Source organism: Engystomops pustulosus, chromosome 7 (genome assembly GCF_040894005.1).
Source record: "Engystomops pustulosus chromosome 7, aEngPut4.maternal, whole genome shotgun sequence".
NCBI lineage: Eukaryota > Metazoa > Chordata > Amphibia > Anura > Leptodactylidae > Engystomops > Engystomops pustulosus.
The window spans coordinates 108,541,822-108,557,838 of NC_092417.1; the positions used below are offsets into that span (position 1 = coordinate 108,541,822).

The 16,017-nt window shown below is 42.5% G+C and overlaps 1 protein-coding gene across 14 annotated transcripts in view; it reads left to right on the forward strand.

Annotated features, from left to right (window-relative positions):
- The window catches only part of WWOX (WW domain containing oxidoreductase), a 799,245-nt gene that overhangs the window by 160,283 nt on the left and 622,945 nt on the right, over positions 1 to 16,017 (forward strand). Inside the window, exon 7 of one of the 14 annotated variants that reach the window (XM_072117515.1) lies at positions 10,127 to 10,156. The exons of the other annotated variants lie outside the window; for them this stretch is intronic. Within the exon in view, the coding sequence (XP_071973616.1) occupies positions 10,127 to 10,141 (15 nt within the window). The 3' untranslated portion in view covers positions 10,142 to 10,156. Of the gene's footprint in view, positions 1 to 10,126; positions 10,157 to 16,017 lie in introns of those variants that run through there. 14 annotated transcript variants of the gene reach the window in all.

Sequence of the window (16,017 nt, forward strand, 5' to 3'; positions counted from 1 at the left end):
TAGGGAACGTAACTTTTTTTGATCACTTTTTAGAACATTTTTTGTGATGGTGTTTGATGAAAAATTGTATATTATGGGAAGTTTTCGGAGTTTTTTTTTTACGTAGTTCACCGAGCGGGTTCAATATTGATTTAGATTTATTGTACAGATTAATACGGACGCGGTGATACCAAATATGTATGTTTTTGTGTTTTATTTACTGTATATGCATTTTATGTGTTACTGGGGAGATTATGGGACTTTTATTTTATTTATTTATTTAATTATATTATAAAAAGTTTAAATTTTTTTTTTTTAACTTTTTTACATTTTCCACATTTTGGCTTGAATAAGCGATCATCCGATCACTTATTCAAGCCTCTACACTGCAATACACTTGTATTGCAGTGTAAAGTGTAAGTAACTGAGCATGCCGCGCATGCTCAGTTACTTACAGCCGGGTCCTGCCAGGAAGGCAGGACCCGGCGAGAAGAGGAGCCGACAGCCTCGGGTCACTCGTCGGGACCCGGGGCAGCGGCAGGAGGGATCGGATCCCCCGGTAAGCACACCGGGGGGGTCCGATCCACGGGGGACACACTTGCACGCCGCGGTCATGCTTGACCGCGGCGTGTAAGGGGTTAAACACCCGGGATCGGAGTTTTTCCGATCCCGGGTGTTAGTGCCGGGTCTGGGCTGTGATATCACAGCCCGACACCGGCACTAAACTGACCCGATGTCCCGAAATCTTCTTCTGACGCGCCGCCGTAGAAAGGCGTCGCGTCAGAAGAAGTACCCTTAATGACCGCCGTAGAATCCCGATAGGGCGGTCATTAAGGGGTTAAAGGGGTTGTGTCACCATAGCAAATGGCTGTAATTGGGTCCAATGCATTGTGACAAGTACGTTCACCATTTACACTTATTACAAAATATTCAGCCTTACTGAGATAACTCCTTTTGTCCTGGTTGCTGGCGCCCTCTAGTGGTAGCTGTGTCCCGTCCTGAGCAACAGCTGATCTGGCAGAGTCTGCGCTCAAGGAGTCAGCAGCTGCTCTGCACTACAGATCACTCCACTGGGCTCACAGCTCCTCTCCACACAGAGAGAACACCTGACACACTGCAGCCAATAGGAGGTGAGAGAGGAGGAGGGGCAGAGATTGTGCTGTGATGGCCACTGCTTACCAGCGTCACAGGAGCCTAAAGCAGCAGATACAAGGTAACTGCAGCCAGACATGACATCTGCTGCTCAGAGGAGTCCTCCCCTAACATGGATCATAGCAATGTAGCAGCCCTCTCCTCTCCTCCCTCCACCATTAGTCAGGTCACACAGGAGGCTGCAGAGATAACACAAGTAACAGGCTGAGCTCTGACCTCTCCTGATGCATCTCCTGTACTCTCCACCATTCACTGTCCCTCCATGTTACACTGCTGTCCTGTCCCTGACTAGCAGGGAAGTAGCTAAAGATCAGTAACATGTGAGAAGCTGTCACCTATTTATCTATCCAAGTCCTATTATCTGTCATCTATCTATCCATCTCATATCTATCTATCTCATAAATATCTAGTGATTTAGTTGCAATTCAATGTATTCTCACAGCATCATGCTAGGTTTCAGGGGTAAGTGTCACTTTGGAGTGACAATACACGTGGGGTTTGCCTCCCCTGCACCCACCTAGACTTCCGCCATGCATGTCAGCCTGACCGACCATGATGCTGTGAGAATACATAGTACATGTGTACTATGTGCAGTGTCCTGTGTAGTGTGCAGGGGGCGCCAGATTCAGGATTTCTGGTGCACGTTCTTCATGAATCTGGTGGCCCCCTGCACTACTTTGACAGACTGCACCAACTTTTTTTGGTGCACTTTTAACATGGGGCGTATGACACATTTCTATTGGACTTCTATTGGATCAGTAAATGCAGGGACTATTTGAGCACAGCAGGTGGAAGGAGACTCTGAAGGCTGATCGCTCTGTGGTGCTGAATTGTGCAATAACTGCCGCTGTCAGTGCTGTGCATGTGTCTGGCCCCTCCCACGTCTGCTTCTGTGTGGAGCAGAATAGAGGCTGAACAAGCATCATAATAACAAATAGAAAGGTATTTTTACTTCCAGGTAACCATTACAAATAGATTTTTGAAATATTTTAACCTCTTTGACAGCTTTTTGCAGTCAATTCTTTCGTGGCATAACCCCTTTAAGGGGCTAATATCCCATGCAGTGGACTATGAAGCAGGAAAACTAAAATGCTGGCTTTTTACATGGTCCACCAATGGGAATAATCACTGTTATATTTGATAGATTGGGACTTTTGATACTTGGTGATATGTAACATGTTTATGATTATATTTTGTTCTTTATTTCTGATCTAGTAATTTAAACTTTTTTTTTAGTATTTTAGGCCTCCTACTTGGACCCTAGGGAGTTTGCTCGCTCATACCATATATTGCAGTATACAGCAGATTTGAAAACATAAACAGTCTGTTATCGCTCATGCTAACCATGGGTTTTTGCTGCATTATGAAGCTTTATAGAAAGTACTCAGTCCCTAAGCCTTCACTAAACTCCCTTAACAGCCTCATGACATATAGTAGGTCATGGGTTGTTAAGGGGTTAAAAGCAGGAAACGGTACATCAGTTTGGGTATTTTTCTTCTCTATTAAAGAGGATCTGTCACCCATAAAAGGCAACAGGTGTTGCTTACTAAATTAAGCAGCTCCTAGTGCTACAACAGATGCAGCAGTGTTACACTGCTAGTGCTATCGGAAACCTTTGCTAACACTAGCAGACACTGCCGTGATGTACAATAGAAACGGAGGAACGCACTATAAGCGATCAGTCATATTCATGAGGGATTAGGGACATTGACTGCCCCCTGAAAATTAGCGGGAGGTGTAGAAGGCAGACGGCACTACAGACACAGGCACTTCCAGGTTCAGCCGTGCTTCTAGCAGCATGGAGAGAACACAGGAGCCGCTGCTTTTCAGACAAGATAAACAGGATAAATAGCAGCGCTGACTCTCTTTTATTGATTTGATGAGTTAAGTGTGTTATTGTGTCTCACGACTCTGTCTCATCTCTCTTTTTTGTGTCAGAGACTAGTGAATGTTCAGAAGCTAAATGAAAGTGTATATAAACCTGTACCCTGATAATCTAAACTCATTGGGGCTCATTTACGAAGGGCCCGACCGCCGCACTTACATCGGGTTTCCCAAATATTTCCGTTTTACGCCGAATTGCCCCGGGATTTTGGCGCACGCGATCGGATTGTGGCGCATCAGCGCCGGCTTTCAATCGACAGAAATGGGGGGCGTGGCCCTCAGAAAACCCGACAGGTTCAGAAAAACTGCAGAATTTAAAAAAAAATTGTGTCACAAAAATAGCACTCACATACACCGGAATGAAGGAGGTGAATTCCAGCGAACTCCGGCAGACTAAAGCGCAGCAGCAACACCTAGTGGACATCGGGCGTACACAACCTTAGTGACTCATGGCAGAAGGCGCCACTGATCGCGGATGGACCGGGTAAGTAAATCTGCCCCATTGTCAGCACATTGCATTTCATAGCACAGAGGAATCATGAAGTATCTGATTAGAGAGTCCAAGCCCAACACTCTGGAATTTTACACTGACCACTGAGTGATTGGACACCAATAAAACAAAGCAAAATTGAAAACTAAGGGGTCAAAAATGATCTTTATTGTGTAAAAAAAAAAAATTGAGAACTTTCTTGCATGGGCAAACCCCTTTAAACAGACAGTGTAATGGAAAGCCTAGACAGAGATGTGCACAGCACCTTACACTGTACATAGGTCCTAAATATCAGGGCAGTCAAGCCCAACATGGTAAAGTGCTTGTTTTGTGTTTGTCTTCTGTTACTATCTATGCAATTGGAAAAAATACTGTAACTATTTATAGATATATATTGTGTTGAGGAGTCTTTCAGACTCAAAATTTCTTTCTGGGGTGCTGAAGTACACTCAAAGTGAAACCTGCAAAAACTTGCTGGCAACTTATATTGGAAAGATGCTGTACAGTAATTTCAATAGCCAATTTAAGCAATTTTATTAAAATAACTTTGTTTACATGACTTGGGTAACAAGCTCATCATTTATACGCTAAATCATGCCTTAGTTTGGCTGCCCTAGCAACAGAATGTACGTCTTATATTACAATAGTGTATATAAATATACATTCACAGTGAGAGCAGTGTGTGGCGTGACCGTGGTGGGTTGAGTCTGATTTCTCCATGTCAAGCAAAGACTATAAAAGTAGACAGATTGCCCTCTAAGCTTCACTTTATTGGATATTGTAATTGACATATAGTTGTCATTTATAATCATCTGTCCATTCCTGTGAGTAGGGAGCAGTAAAGTTAATTGTGGTTGCTCATTTGCATTAATCTCACCTCTGAAGGGTACTGTAACCCATTAATATCATGTCATGATGAATTATCACAAATAACATTGAGCATATTGATTAATGATCTCTGAGATTTGTATCTCGTTAAAACATTTTGTTAGCTCTTTAAACTTTTAAGCCGAACGCGTGGGTACACAGGAGGTAGTTCCAGTTCATGGGCGAGGGTACAGTGGAGCATTGCATTTTGGGTCACTAGTTAAAACTTCTCACTAATATTAGCAATTAAAGCTTCTTGCCAGCTCGTTGTTCCCTGGAGAACTTGATGTGAGTTTGAGGAAGGCTTTTTTTTCACTTGCCTGTTATGGCACATTACAGATGCAGTCACACAGAGCAACATATGTTGGATCTTCAATGCTCAGCCATTAAATCTGGTATTGTATTTGGAATTCCTGCTTTGCAATTGTATAACTTTATATACTTATGTATTTGCATTGTTGGGAATTAAGAGAGTACTTTTGTACTGTTGATTGTAGCTCAGTAATCCATTGAATTCTAAGTCATAAGTAATCTACTCTTGATGTTAATTTTGTTGTTCTTCCTATAGGACAGATATCTGTATACGATTGGGGGGATATGAGACCTTGTACACCAAGGGTGACAATGATTGGTGGAGTACCCAACACTAAAACACATGCGAGTTCGACATGTGTGGTTGTTCCTGGTGCCCCAGTGTAGCCCTAGCACTGGTTTAATTGAGTGGGCTATGAAAATATGCTAATATACAGATGCAGTGCTGTTTAACATGAATTAAAATACGGTAATTAATTTCGTTATCAAAGAAATTGGGCAGTTCCCTCCATTTACTTACACTACAAACTGAATTATCATGTCTGGTTAACGGGTTATGCCAGTCTTGATTCCCAGTGCTGCATCCGTATTTTTTTTTTTATTGTACGGCAGCCCTCTTTAAAGGGGTTAGCCCAAGTTCATATAACTAGCTGATTGGTGATGGTCCAACTGCTGGTACTCCCTGGTCTCCACAGAACTGGGATCCCATCCTCATTAATAAGTGGAGCCTTGCTGCTCTAATCTATGCTATGGGAGTACTAGAGAAAGCTGCAAGCTACTTTATGCTTGGCTATGTCCAGCACATACCCTGTTAGGTTATGATACGACAGGGCGCATGCTCGTACTACTCCTCCATCAGTTAGTGACAACAGGCTCTCTGTATCCTGAGGGTCCCGTTCTTGTGATGCCGGGACCCTCACTGATCACCTTGTTATACCCCTCTCCAGTAGATAAAGGGTAACTTCTAAACTTGGGACATCCCGATCAAGACAGCTGTCATACAAGGTAGCAGAGCGACAAAGTTTTCATTTTTCCACCTTGTAAAAACCATTATAATATTTTCTTACCAGAATGGTAAAGAAAGTCACAACTATATTGTTACATGGTATGTGTTATGCATACATACCAGTAGTTATGGATGTTTTCTTTTGTGTGAACATCACTGTGCCCTAAATTTTGACCTATAAACTTAAATTTACTCTATTTTGAATAAAAAAATTCAACTAGATGTTAGTTTTTTTTATGCGAAACAGTTAACAATGTTCATCAAAAATGTGGCATTAACCCATTTGTGTCCAAGCCATTGTAGACCTTTAGGACCAGGCGTGATTTTTGCCCTGTGTCATTATAGGAGGTTATACCTTTGTGACGCTTTAACATAGCCAGGGGATTTTGAGATTGTTTTCCCGTCACACATTGTACTTCAAAGTAATAGAAACATTTTGATGATATCTTGTGTTTAGTTATGAAAAAAATTGAAAGTTGGCAAAAATTTCTTAAAATTATTCATTTTCAAAGTTCAAAATTTTCTGCTTTTCAGGCAGATGGTCATAGCACCCAAGTAACTTTACAACTAACATTTCCCGAATGTCTGCTTTATATTGGCGTGGCTTTTTAAGCATCCTCTCTCTTTTCTAGATTGTTAAGAGGTTCAGAATTGTGGGTGTAAAACAAAATAGACAATATATTAATTTTGGCCAAAAATTAAACCGTCACAAAGTATTAAATGACGAAAAACTCCACAAAGTTTGATACCCAATTTCTCCAGAGTATGAGGATGCCTCATATGTGGTGGTAAACTGCTGTATGGGCACATGGCCAGGCATAGAATGGAAGGCGCGCCATTCACAGCAGATCTGCACATTTTACAGGCTATGAAATGTTTATTTTTTTGTGATTTGGTCTTATGGGGGATTATTTTTTTTGTGGATGAGATCCACTTTTCAGGTACATCATTTATGGGGGTTTCAATAGCTAATAATCAGATTTTATTAACTCTTTCTTGGTGGTGGTTAAAAAAATCATGAATTCTTGTTTGTTTTTTTGCATTTTTTTCCCTCTACATTCACCATACCATAAAAATAATGTGTTCTCTTTGTTCTATGGGTCATCACGATTACGGTGATACCCCATTTACATGGCTTTTTTATGGTTTACTCATTTTGTGAGAGATTTGCTTGTTTTTGCATCGCCATGTAACAATTGGCAGAAAATTTATATCTTTTTGTTTACAGAGCTGGTTTAGAGCTTATTTTTTGTGGGACAAGCTGTTCTTTTTCTTGGTATCATGTTGGGGTAAATTTTACTTTTCGATCACTTTTTATGCGCTTTTTATGCGGTCAGATGTGAAAATTTCAGCATTATTGTGAGATTTTTTTTGTTTTTTTTTTTTATGGCGTTCACCGTACGTGTTCAATGACAATTTTATTTTATTGTACGGGTTATTACGGACGGTGTGATACCCAATGTATTTTTGATGTATTTGTTTTTTTTGGTGATGTGTTTTTTTGGTGATTTTCACTTTTTTTAATGTTTTATTTGATTACTGCATGGGATGGGACTGCAGGGGACTTTATCCGCAGTGACTTAGCGCTCAGTGGCGGATATATCCGCCACGGCGCTTATGCCGGCTCGGCTCTGGATCAGAGCCGAACCGGCATCGGGAAACAGGGGGTGCCGGCTGTAACTAATAGCCGGCACCCCAGTGTAACACCCGCGGTCGGAGTGGGCTCCGATCGCGTGTGTGTAACCCGTTAAATGCCACGGTCAGCACGACCGCAGCATCTAACATGTCTCTGGGGGGTCTTTCCCCCACGATCGCCCCCCCCCGAACCGTTTTCGGGGGGCACCGATCGCTGCTATGGAAGTGCTGGGGTCCGATCTGGTCCCCATCACTGCCTGCAGGCACTGCCAGTAAGATGGCGTCTGTGACGTCATCTTACTGGCATAGTGCCAGCCTATGCAAGTGCATAGGCTAACACTGATAATACCTTGCAATACATGATTATTGAAGAGTATTATCATGAACAAGCAATCAGATGATTGCTTGGTCATTTCCCATGGTGGAAAAAGTGAAAAAGTAAAAAAAAATGTTATTCAATAAAAAATAAAGTAATACCGTATATACTCGAGTATAAGCCGACCCGAGTATAAGCCGAGACCCCTAATTTCAACACAAAAAACTGGGAAAACCTATTGACTTGTGTATAAGCCGAGGGTGGGAAATGCATTGGTTACAGCCTCCCAGTATATAGTCTGCCAGCCCCTGTAGCATACAGCCTGCCCAGCCCCTGTAGTAGGAAAAAAATAACACTGTACTCATCTTTCCGACGTCCCCCATAGGTCCTCTTCTGTCTCAGACTGTCTCAGACAGAAGAGGACCTATGGGTGACGTCAGAAAGGTGAGTTTTGTCTTTATGTTTTTAGTTGACTCGAGTATAAGCCGAGTTAGGGTTTTTGAGCACAAATTTTGTGCTGAAAAACTAGGCTTATACTCGAGTATATAAGGTAAATCAATAAAAATGCCCATAAGCCCCATAACATATAAAGAGACATATAACCCCAAAAAAGTCTAAATCATAACAAAAACCCCACATATATATAGTATCACCGCGTCCGTAACAACCCATAGAATACAAGTAAATCATTATTGAACCCGTACGATGAACGCCGTTAAAAAAAACTATTGAAAACCCACCAAAAATTAACATTTTTACCTATTCAATCTTACAAAAAATGCCATCAAAAGTGATCAAAAAAACATATGTACTCCATAATGATACTGCTGCAAAGTACAGCATGTCCCGCAAAAAACAAGCCATCAACCAGCTCCCAAGTCAAAAAAGTAAAAATGTAATGCCACTTGGAAGACGGCAATGCAAAAATGATAGATTTTTTCCCACATTATGGTTTTATTTGACAGATTTAGTAAAATGTAAGAAAATATATTCAAGTCTGGTATCCCCGTAATCGTATCGTCCCATAGAATAAAGCTAACATGATTATTAGGCTAAACGGTGAACACGAAAAAAAAAAAAGTCAAAAATCCAGTACAGAATTGATGCTTTTCTACTCATACCCTCAAAAACGAGTTCCTAAATTTTCAACAATAGGTGATACCAACCCCAAAATGGCAACACTGGAAAAAATATCTCATCCCGCAAAAAAAAATGCCAGCACATGGCCCCAATAACGAAAAAGCGAAAATTTATAGCCTACAAAAGGGACCAAAGAGGAAACTAAAATCCTGGCAGCTGCAGGTCCCTCCTTCCATTCTGCGCCTCGCTGTGTACCCATAAAACAAGTAACGTTCACATGTGGGGGGTCTCTGCACTCGGGAGAAATTGCTGAACAAATTGTATGGTGGGTTTTCTATTTTGGAAATGTGTAAATTTTAGGGCTAAATGAGCATATAACCGGAACAATTTGACCAATCTAAATTTCACCGCCAATTTGATTCAATTACTATGAAGATCTCAAGGGGTTAACAATCTTCCTAAAAGCTGTTTCTGATAGTTTGAGGGTGCAGATTTGAAAATGGGTTGATTATATACGGGGGTTTTGATACTAAATATGTAACATTTCATTCAAAACTGTATTTATCCGCAAAAGAGTAAATTCTGAAAATACGGAAAATCGCTGTGGGGAAAAAACAATCTCAGAATCGCTTTGAAAAGTAAGTGTTCAAAAGTTATAACCATATAAAGTGACGCAAGTCAGAATCCAAAAAATGGGGCTGAGCCTTAAGCTGTAAAATGGCTGCGTCCTTAAGGGGTTAATAATTTTTTTAAATTGCAGTTTTTTAAACTTTTTTTTTACTGTTTTATTTTGTCCCAGGGTGGAAGATGAACAAGTGATCATTACATAGTTCTGTAAGCACGATCCTAACAGGCTGCTACTATAGGCAGCCCTGGGGTCCTTATAGGACCTTATAGGGGTTAAAGAATATATGCTGTACAGTATACATTATAGATGTGGTTGTGTACTTTATTCTTGCTAGGTTGACGCAAACCTTTAAAAAAGAAAAAGTAAGGAGCGCAACATCAATGGGAATCATATTGGCATAACTTCTGCCATATTTGGTGGCTCTACATATCATTTTTAATGATATAGGGTAAGGGAGGAAAAGTAGGTTTGGAGCCCTGGGTTGCTTTGAAAGGAGGAGATAGCAGTACCACATGCTATTCTGTGGAGGACTATGTAACCCAATCCTAGATGTAAGTTTTTTAAAATGTTTTCAAACAAAGGAAATGTTTTGGTTGTTTTGCTTTGCAGTATTCTATGGTAAAGGCGCTTCATTAGACAAATATGGCAATGTTTTTGTTCACTCTAAAATGTACCTATGTGCCAATATACTCTTGAGTACCCTACTGTTTACCTAATTTTATCTGCATTATTATTTATAGTTATTGTCAAATATTAATTACCCCCTTCTCCCACCAGGCACACCATATGTAAATCATATAGATAGATGAGCCTGGCATGGTTTCAGTTTTCAAGATAGCCCAAGTGGATTTTTAAAGTTCACTTAATCTGGAAGAAACTCCATCATTCTTGGTATAATTAATACTAATATTGGATATGACATGTCATTGTGTTGTAGAACCAAGTGTCTGTATTTTATCGGTGTCTAAAATTAGGACTTAATCTCTAGAGAACATGGGTTCTCAGTCAAACAAGCTGCTGGCTTTCAGAGGCAGCAGTTTATCTAAAAATTGAGAAGAAGTACTGTTCGTTTATATTAGGGGATGTTCACATCATGTTTTCATCATGTACATAAAAGATTCATTTACCCCTTTCAGGACTTTCTTTCATTATTTGCGTTTGTTTTTTTACTCCTCTCATTCTAAAAGCCATACTGTATATATAATTGATTATGAATTGAGATTTTCAGCACAAAACCTTATCTCAGCTTATACTCGAGTCAACAAAAAAAACACAAAAAGTGTACTATTCTTCCGACGCCCCTTCAATAGCTCCTCTTCTATGCATCGATGCTTCGGCATCTGCTCAGTGTCCCTGCTCAGACATCAGCCGCATGCCGGCATTAAAACAGACTATGATGTCAGCGAGCGGCTGACATCATGGTACCTACGATGGACCGCACGGGGACACTGAGCCAATGACGGAGCATTGATGTATAGAAGAGGACCTGCCGAGGGGGGAGGGGGGGGGTTGTGCGTCGGAAGATGAGTACACTTTTTTTTTTCCTACAGGCTGTATGCTGGGGGCAGTGGCTGCAGGCTATTTACAGGAGGGGCAGGGCTGCAGGCTATATACTGGGGGGGCAGGGCTGCAGGCTACATATTGGGTGGGCAGGGGCTGCAGGCTACATATTGGGTGGGCAGGGGCTGCAGGCTATATACTGGGGGCAAAGGGATGGCTGACTGTATACTGGGGGCATGAGCTGACAGGCTTATACTCGAGTTAATAGGTGTTCCCAGTTTTTTTGTGTTAAAATTGGGGGTCTCGGCTACACTTGAGTATATACGGTAACTTTTTGTTAGGGACAAATTTTACTTTTTTATTGTACGATCCAAATGACATCTCCCCTTTATTTTTTGGGTCGGTGCCTTCACAGGGATACCACATTTATATAGGTTTTATTATGTTTTACTCTACAGTTGGGAGGGAAGGTCTGTCTGTACTTAGATGTTGTCTGTAAGTTGGATGTTCTTAAGTCAGGGACCACCTGTATATCTAAAAAAAATATAGTATCACCATGTTAGACAGAAAGAAATTATAAAATGTCGAAAAATACCAAAGTGTTCAAGAATTTATAGCTTTATTGGCTCACAAGAAAATTTTAGCTTACCTTTAGAGCAATTATTTGAGCAATTAACTGTGCAATTTCTCCCCACATTGCACTTAGGGAAAAAATAGAAACAGACAAGAGGATTGCACCTCATGTACAGGGCCGGATTATAGGCGGGGCCCCCACCATCTTGCCCCCCCCAGGGGGCCTCCACCAGATGGCACCCCCCGCGCCTCCCTTCCTGAGCCGACATCTCCCTGAACGCCCCCACGGCACAGGTCACAGCCTCCCCACACGCCCATCCGCTTGGATGGTCAAGCCTACCACACTGCGCCCGCCCTCCACCTATTCCCCTGCAAGGCCGAGTCACACGGCCCCCGGCGAAGTGGACCGCCTCCATGCCCGCCCACACCCCGCATGGCCGAGGCTCCAACCCCCTGCCCCAACAAGCAGCCCCGAAAAAGCACCCGCCCTCCGCAACTCCCCCCCGCTCCCCGCCAGAAAAAGCACCCGGCTGAACAACGCCCCCCTCCCCCCCAGGCCGAACAAGCAACCCCGCTCGTACTCCCGCCGCCCCCCGCCCGAAAAAGCTCCCGCCCTCCGCAACTCCCCGTCGGAAGATGCACCCACCCGAACACGGTCCCCCCCGCCCCCCTCCTCTCCCGCCAAACAAGCGACCCATCCCCCCGGCCGTACAAGCAACAGTCCGACCGTCGCCCCCCCCCCCCCGCCCCGCGGGCCGAACAAGCACCCTCAAGACCCCCCATCCGCTCAAACACCCGCTTGACGCCACGGCTGGTCACCAGGAAATGTAAGTTTATGGTGTGTAAATATGTATTTAGTTGTGTATATATGTGTATATACAGTATATATATGTATATACTGTGTATATATGTATATACTGTGAATATATGTATATACTGTGAATATATGTGTATATATGTATATACTGTGTGTGTATGTATGTATATACTGTGTGTGTATGTATGTATATACTGTGTGTGTGTGTATGTATATACTGTGTGTGTGTGTATGTATATACTGTGTGTGTGTGTATGTATGTATATACTGTGTGTGTGTGTATGTATGTATATACTGTGTGTGTGTGTATGTATGTATATACTGTGTGTGTGTGTATGTATGTATATACTGTGTGTGTGTGTATGTATGTATATACTGTGTGTGTGTGTATGTATGTATATACTGTGTGTGTGTGTGTGTGTATGTATGTATATACTGTGTGTGTGTGTATGTATGTATATACTGTGTGTGTGTGTATGTATGTATATACTGTGTGTGTGTGTATGTATGTATATACTGTGTGTGTGTGTATGTATGTATATACTGTGTGTGTGTGTGTATGTATGTATATACTGTGTGTGTGTGTGTATGTATGTATATACTGTGTGTGTGTGTATGTATGTATATACTGTGTGTGTGTGTATGTATGTATATACTGTGTGTGTGTGTATGTATGTATATACTGTGTGTGTGTGTATGTATGTATATACTGTGTGTGTGTGTATGTATGTATATACTGTGTGTGTGTGTATGTATGTATATACTGTGTGTGTGTATGTATGTATATACTGTGTGTGTATGTATATACTGTATATATGCGCATCTACAGCGTATATACAGTGTATATACTGTGTATATACTGTGTGTGTAGATGCGCATCTACTGCGTATATACAGTGTATATACTGTGTGTGTAGATGCGCATCTACTGTGTATATACTGTGTGTGTAGATGCGCATCTACTGTGTGTGTAGATGCGCATCTACTGTGTATATACTGTGTGTGTAGATGCGCATCTACTGTGTATATACTGTGTGTGTAGATGCGCATCTACTGTGTATATACTGTGTGTGTAGATGCGCATCTACTGTGTATATACTGTGTGTGTAGATGCGCATCTACTGTGTATATACTGTGTGTGTAGATGCGCATCTACTGTGTATATACTGTGTATGTATACAGTGTGCTGTAGAGGAGGAGGAGGTGGCCCCTCCTTCCTCCATAGAAAACAGCGGCGCACGGCCGCACACTTGCAAAAAGATAGAGCATGCTCTATCTCTTTGCGGTGTACGGCGAGGTTCGGCACCGTACCGCTGCCGGCCAGCCATTGCCCTCTATGGGGACATATATGCAGCCGCATGCACGTCCTCCCAGACGTCCGTGTAAATTAGCCCTTAATATGTATATACTGTGTAGATACTGTGTATATGTATTTACTGTGTATATGTGTATATATGTATATACTGTATATATGTATATACTGTGCATATGTGTATATGTGTATATACTGTGTATATGTGTATATGTGTATATACTGTGTATATATGTATATACTGTATATACTGTGTATATATGTATATACTGTATATACTGTGTATATATGTATATACTGTGTATATGTGTATATATGTATATACTGTGTATATGTGTATATATGTATATACTGTGTATATGTGTATATACTGTATTTATACGCGCATACATTTATATCAGCATATATGTGTGCACCTTTAAAGGAAACCTACCATTTAGAATGGCAGGGGTAAGCAGTAAGTACCGAGCACCAGCTCAGGGTGAGCTGGTGCCGGTACTTACTTTCGTTAGTGTTATTAACCGCTGTATCACGGTTTTAACACTGTTTAAACTTTAGAGCAGAAGAGGCTTCGGCGCTGCGTGCGCACATAGGAAATGCCGGAGACGTTGCGCGTGCACGGTCGCGCGCAGCGCCGCAGCCTCTTCTGCTCTAAAGTTTAAACAGTGTTAAAACCGTGATACAGCGGTTAATAACACTAACGAAAGTAAGTACCGGCACCAGCTCACCCTGAGCTGGTGCTCGGTACTTACTGCTTACCCCTGCCATTCTAACTGGTAGGTTTCCTTTAAATATATATATATATGTGTGTGTTTTTGTATATGCTGTGTATATAGTATATATGTATATGCTCTATACAGTGAATGTGTGTGTGTGGCTGTGCGGGCTGAGGTGTATGTTACATGGGACTGCATATCTGGTAGGGGTGAAGGTAGATATAAAGATGTGTTACTGGGGATGAGGCGGCTGTGTTACTGGGGATGAGGCGGCTGTGTGTAGCTGTGTTACTGGGGATGAGGCGGCTGTATGTAGCTGTGTTATTGGGGGTGAGGCGGCTGTATGTAGCTATTTTACTGGCGGTGAGGCGGCTGTATGTAGCTATGTTACTGGCGGTGAGGCAGTTGTATGTAGCTGTGTTACTGGGGGAGAGGCGGCTGTATTACTGGGGGCGAGGTGGCTGTATGTAGCTGTATTACTGGGGGCGAGGTGGCTGTATGTAGCTGTATTACTGGGGGCGAGGCGGCTGTATGTAGCTGTATTACTGGGGGCGAGGTGGCTGTATGTAGCTGTGTTACTGGGGTGAGGCGGCTGTATGTAGCTGTGTTACTGGCGGTGAGGCAGTTGTATGTAGTTGTGTTACTGGGGGCGAGGCGGCTGTATGTAGCTGTGTTACTGGCGGTGAGGCGGCTGTATGTAGCTGTGTTCCTGGGGATGAGGCGGCTGTATGTAGCTGTGTTCCTGGGGATGAGGTGGCTGTATGTAGCTGTGTTACTGGGGTGAGGCGGCTGTATGTAGCTGTGTTACTGGGGTGAGGCGGCTGTATGTAGCTGTGTTACTGGCGGTGAGGCAGTTGTATGTAGTTGTGTTACTGGGGGCGAGGCGGCTGTATGTAGCTGTGTTACTGGAGACGAGGCGGCTGTGTGTATCTGTGTTACTGGGGATGAGGCGGCTGTATGTAGCTGTGTTACTGGGGATGAGGCGGCTGTATGTAGCTGTGTTACTGGGGTGAGGCGGCTGTATGTAGCTGTGTTACTGGCGGTGAGGCAGTTGTATGTAGTTGTGTTACTGGGGTGAGGCGGCTGTATGTAGCTGTGTTACTGGGAATGAGGCGGCTGTATGTAGCTGTGTTACTGGCGGTGAGGCAGTTGTATGTAGTTGTGTTACTGGGGGCGAGGCGGCTGTATGTAGCTGTGTTTCAGCTGGGATAGTGGAAAGTGAGCAGGAGGACGTGTATGCACGCTACAATCAGTGGGGGCCTCCACCAGATTTTGCGCCCAGGGGCCCCCACCAGCCTTAATCCGGCCCTGCTCATGTAGTATTTCAAGATATCACAATGTGGAAAAAAGCCAGCTGGGTTGTATACAGGGGAGGCAATATGCCTGCTCACCTTAGGTAAGTTAAAACACAAGACACAATTGGTGCCAGAATAATGTCATAAGGAAGCTGGGGCTATCTAAAATCAAGTAAATATACATCCAACATATTAACAATGTATATACATAAAAATAAAAGTAGGTGCTTGTATGTATTCATAGTTTATATGGTATTAAATTGAAATAGAATTTGAATTAGCTTTACAAAAAAAGGACTTACCGGTATGTAGGGAGCAAAGACAAATTCATTCACTTCTATGGGACTTTGCAGGATCACCATCCAGTGGTCATTTTACAGAAAGGGAATTGGAAGAAATGCTCTGGACAGGCTGTGAGGTCTGGAAAGGATTAAAGGTTATGCATTTTTTAATTTT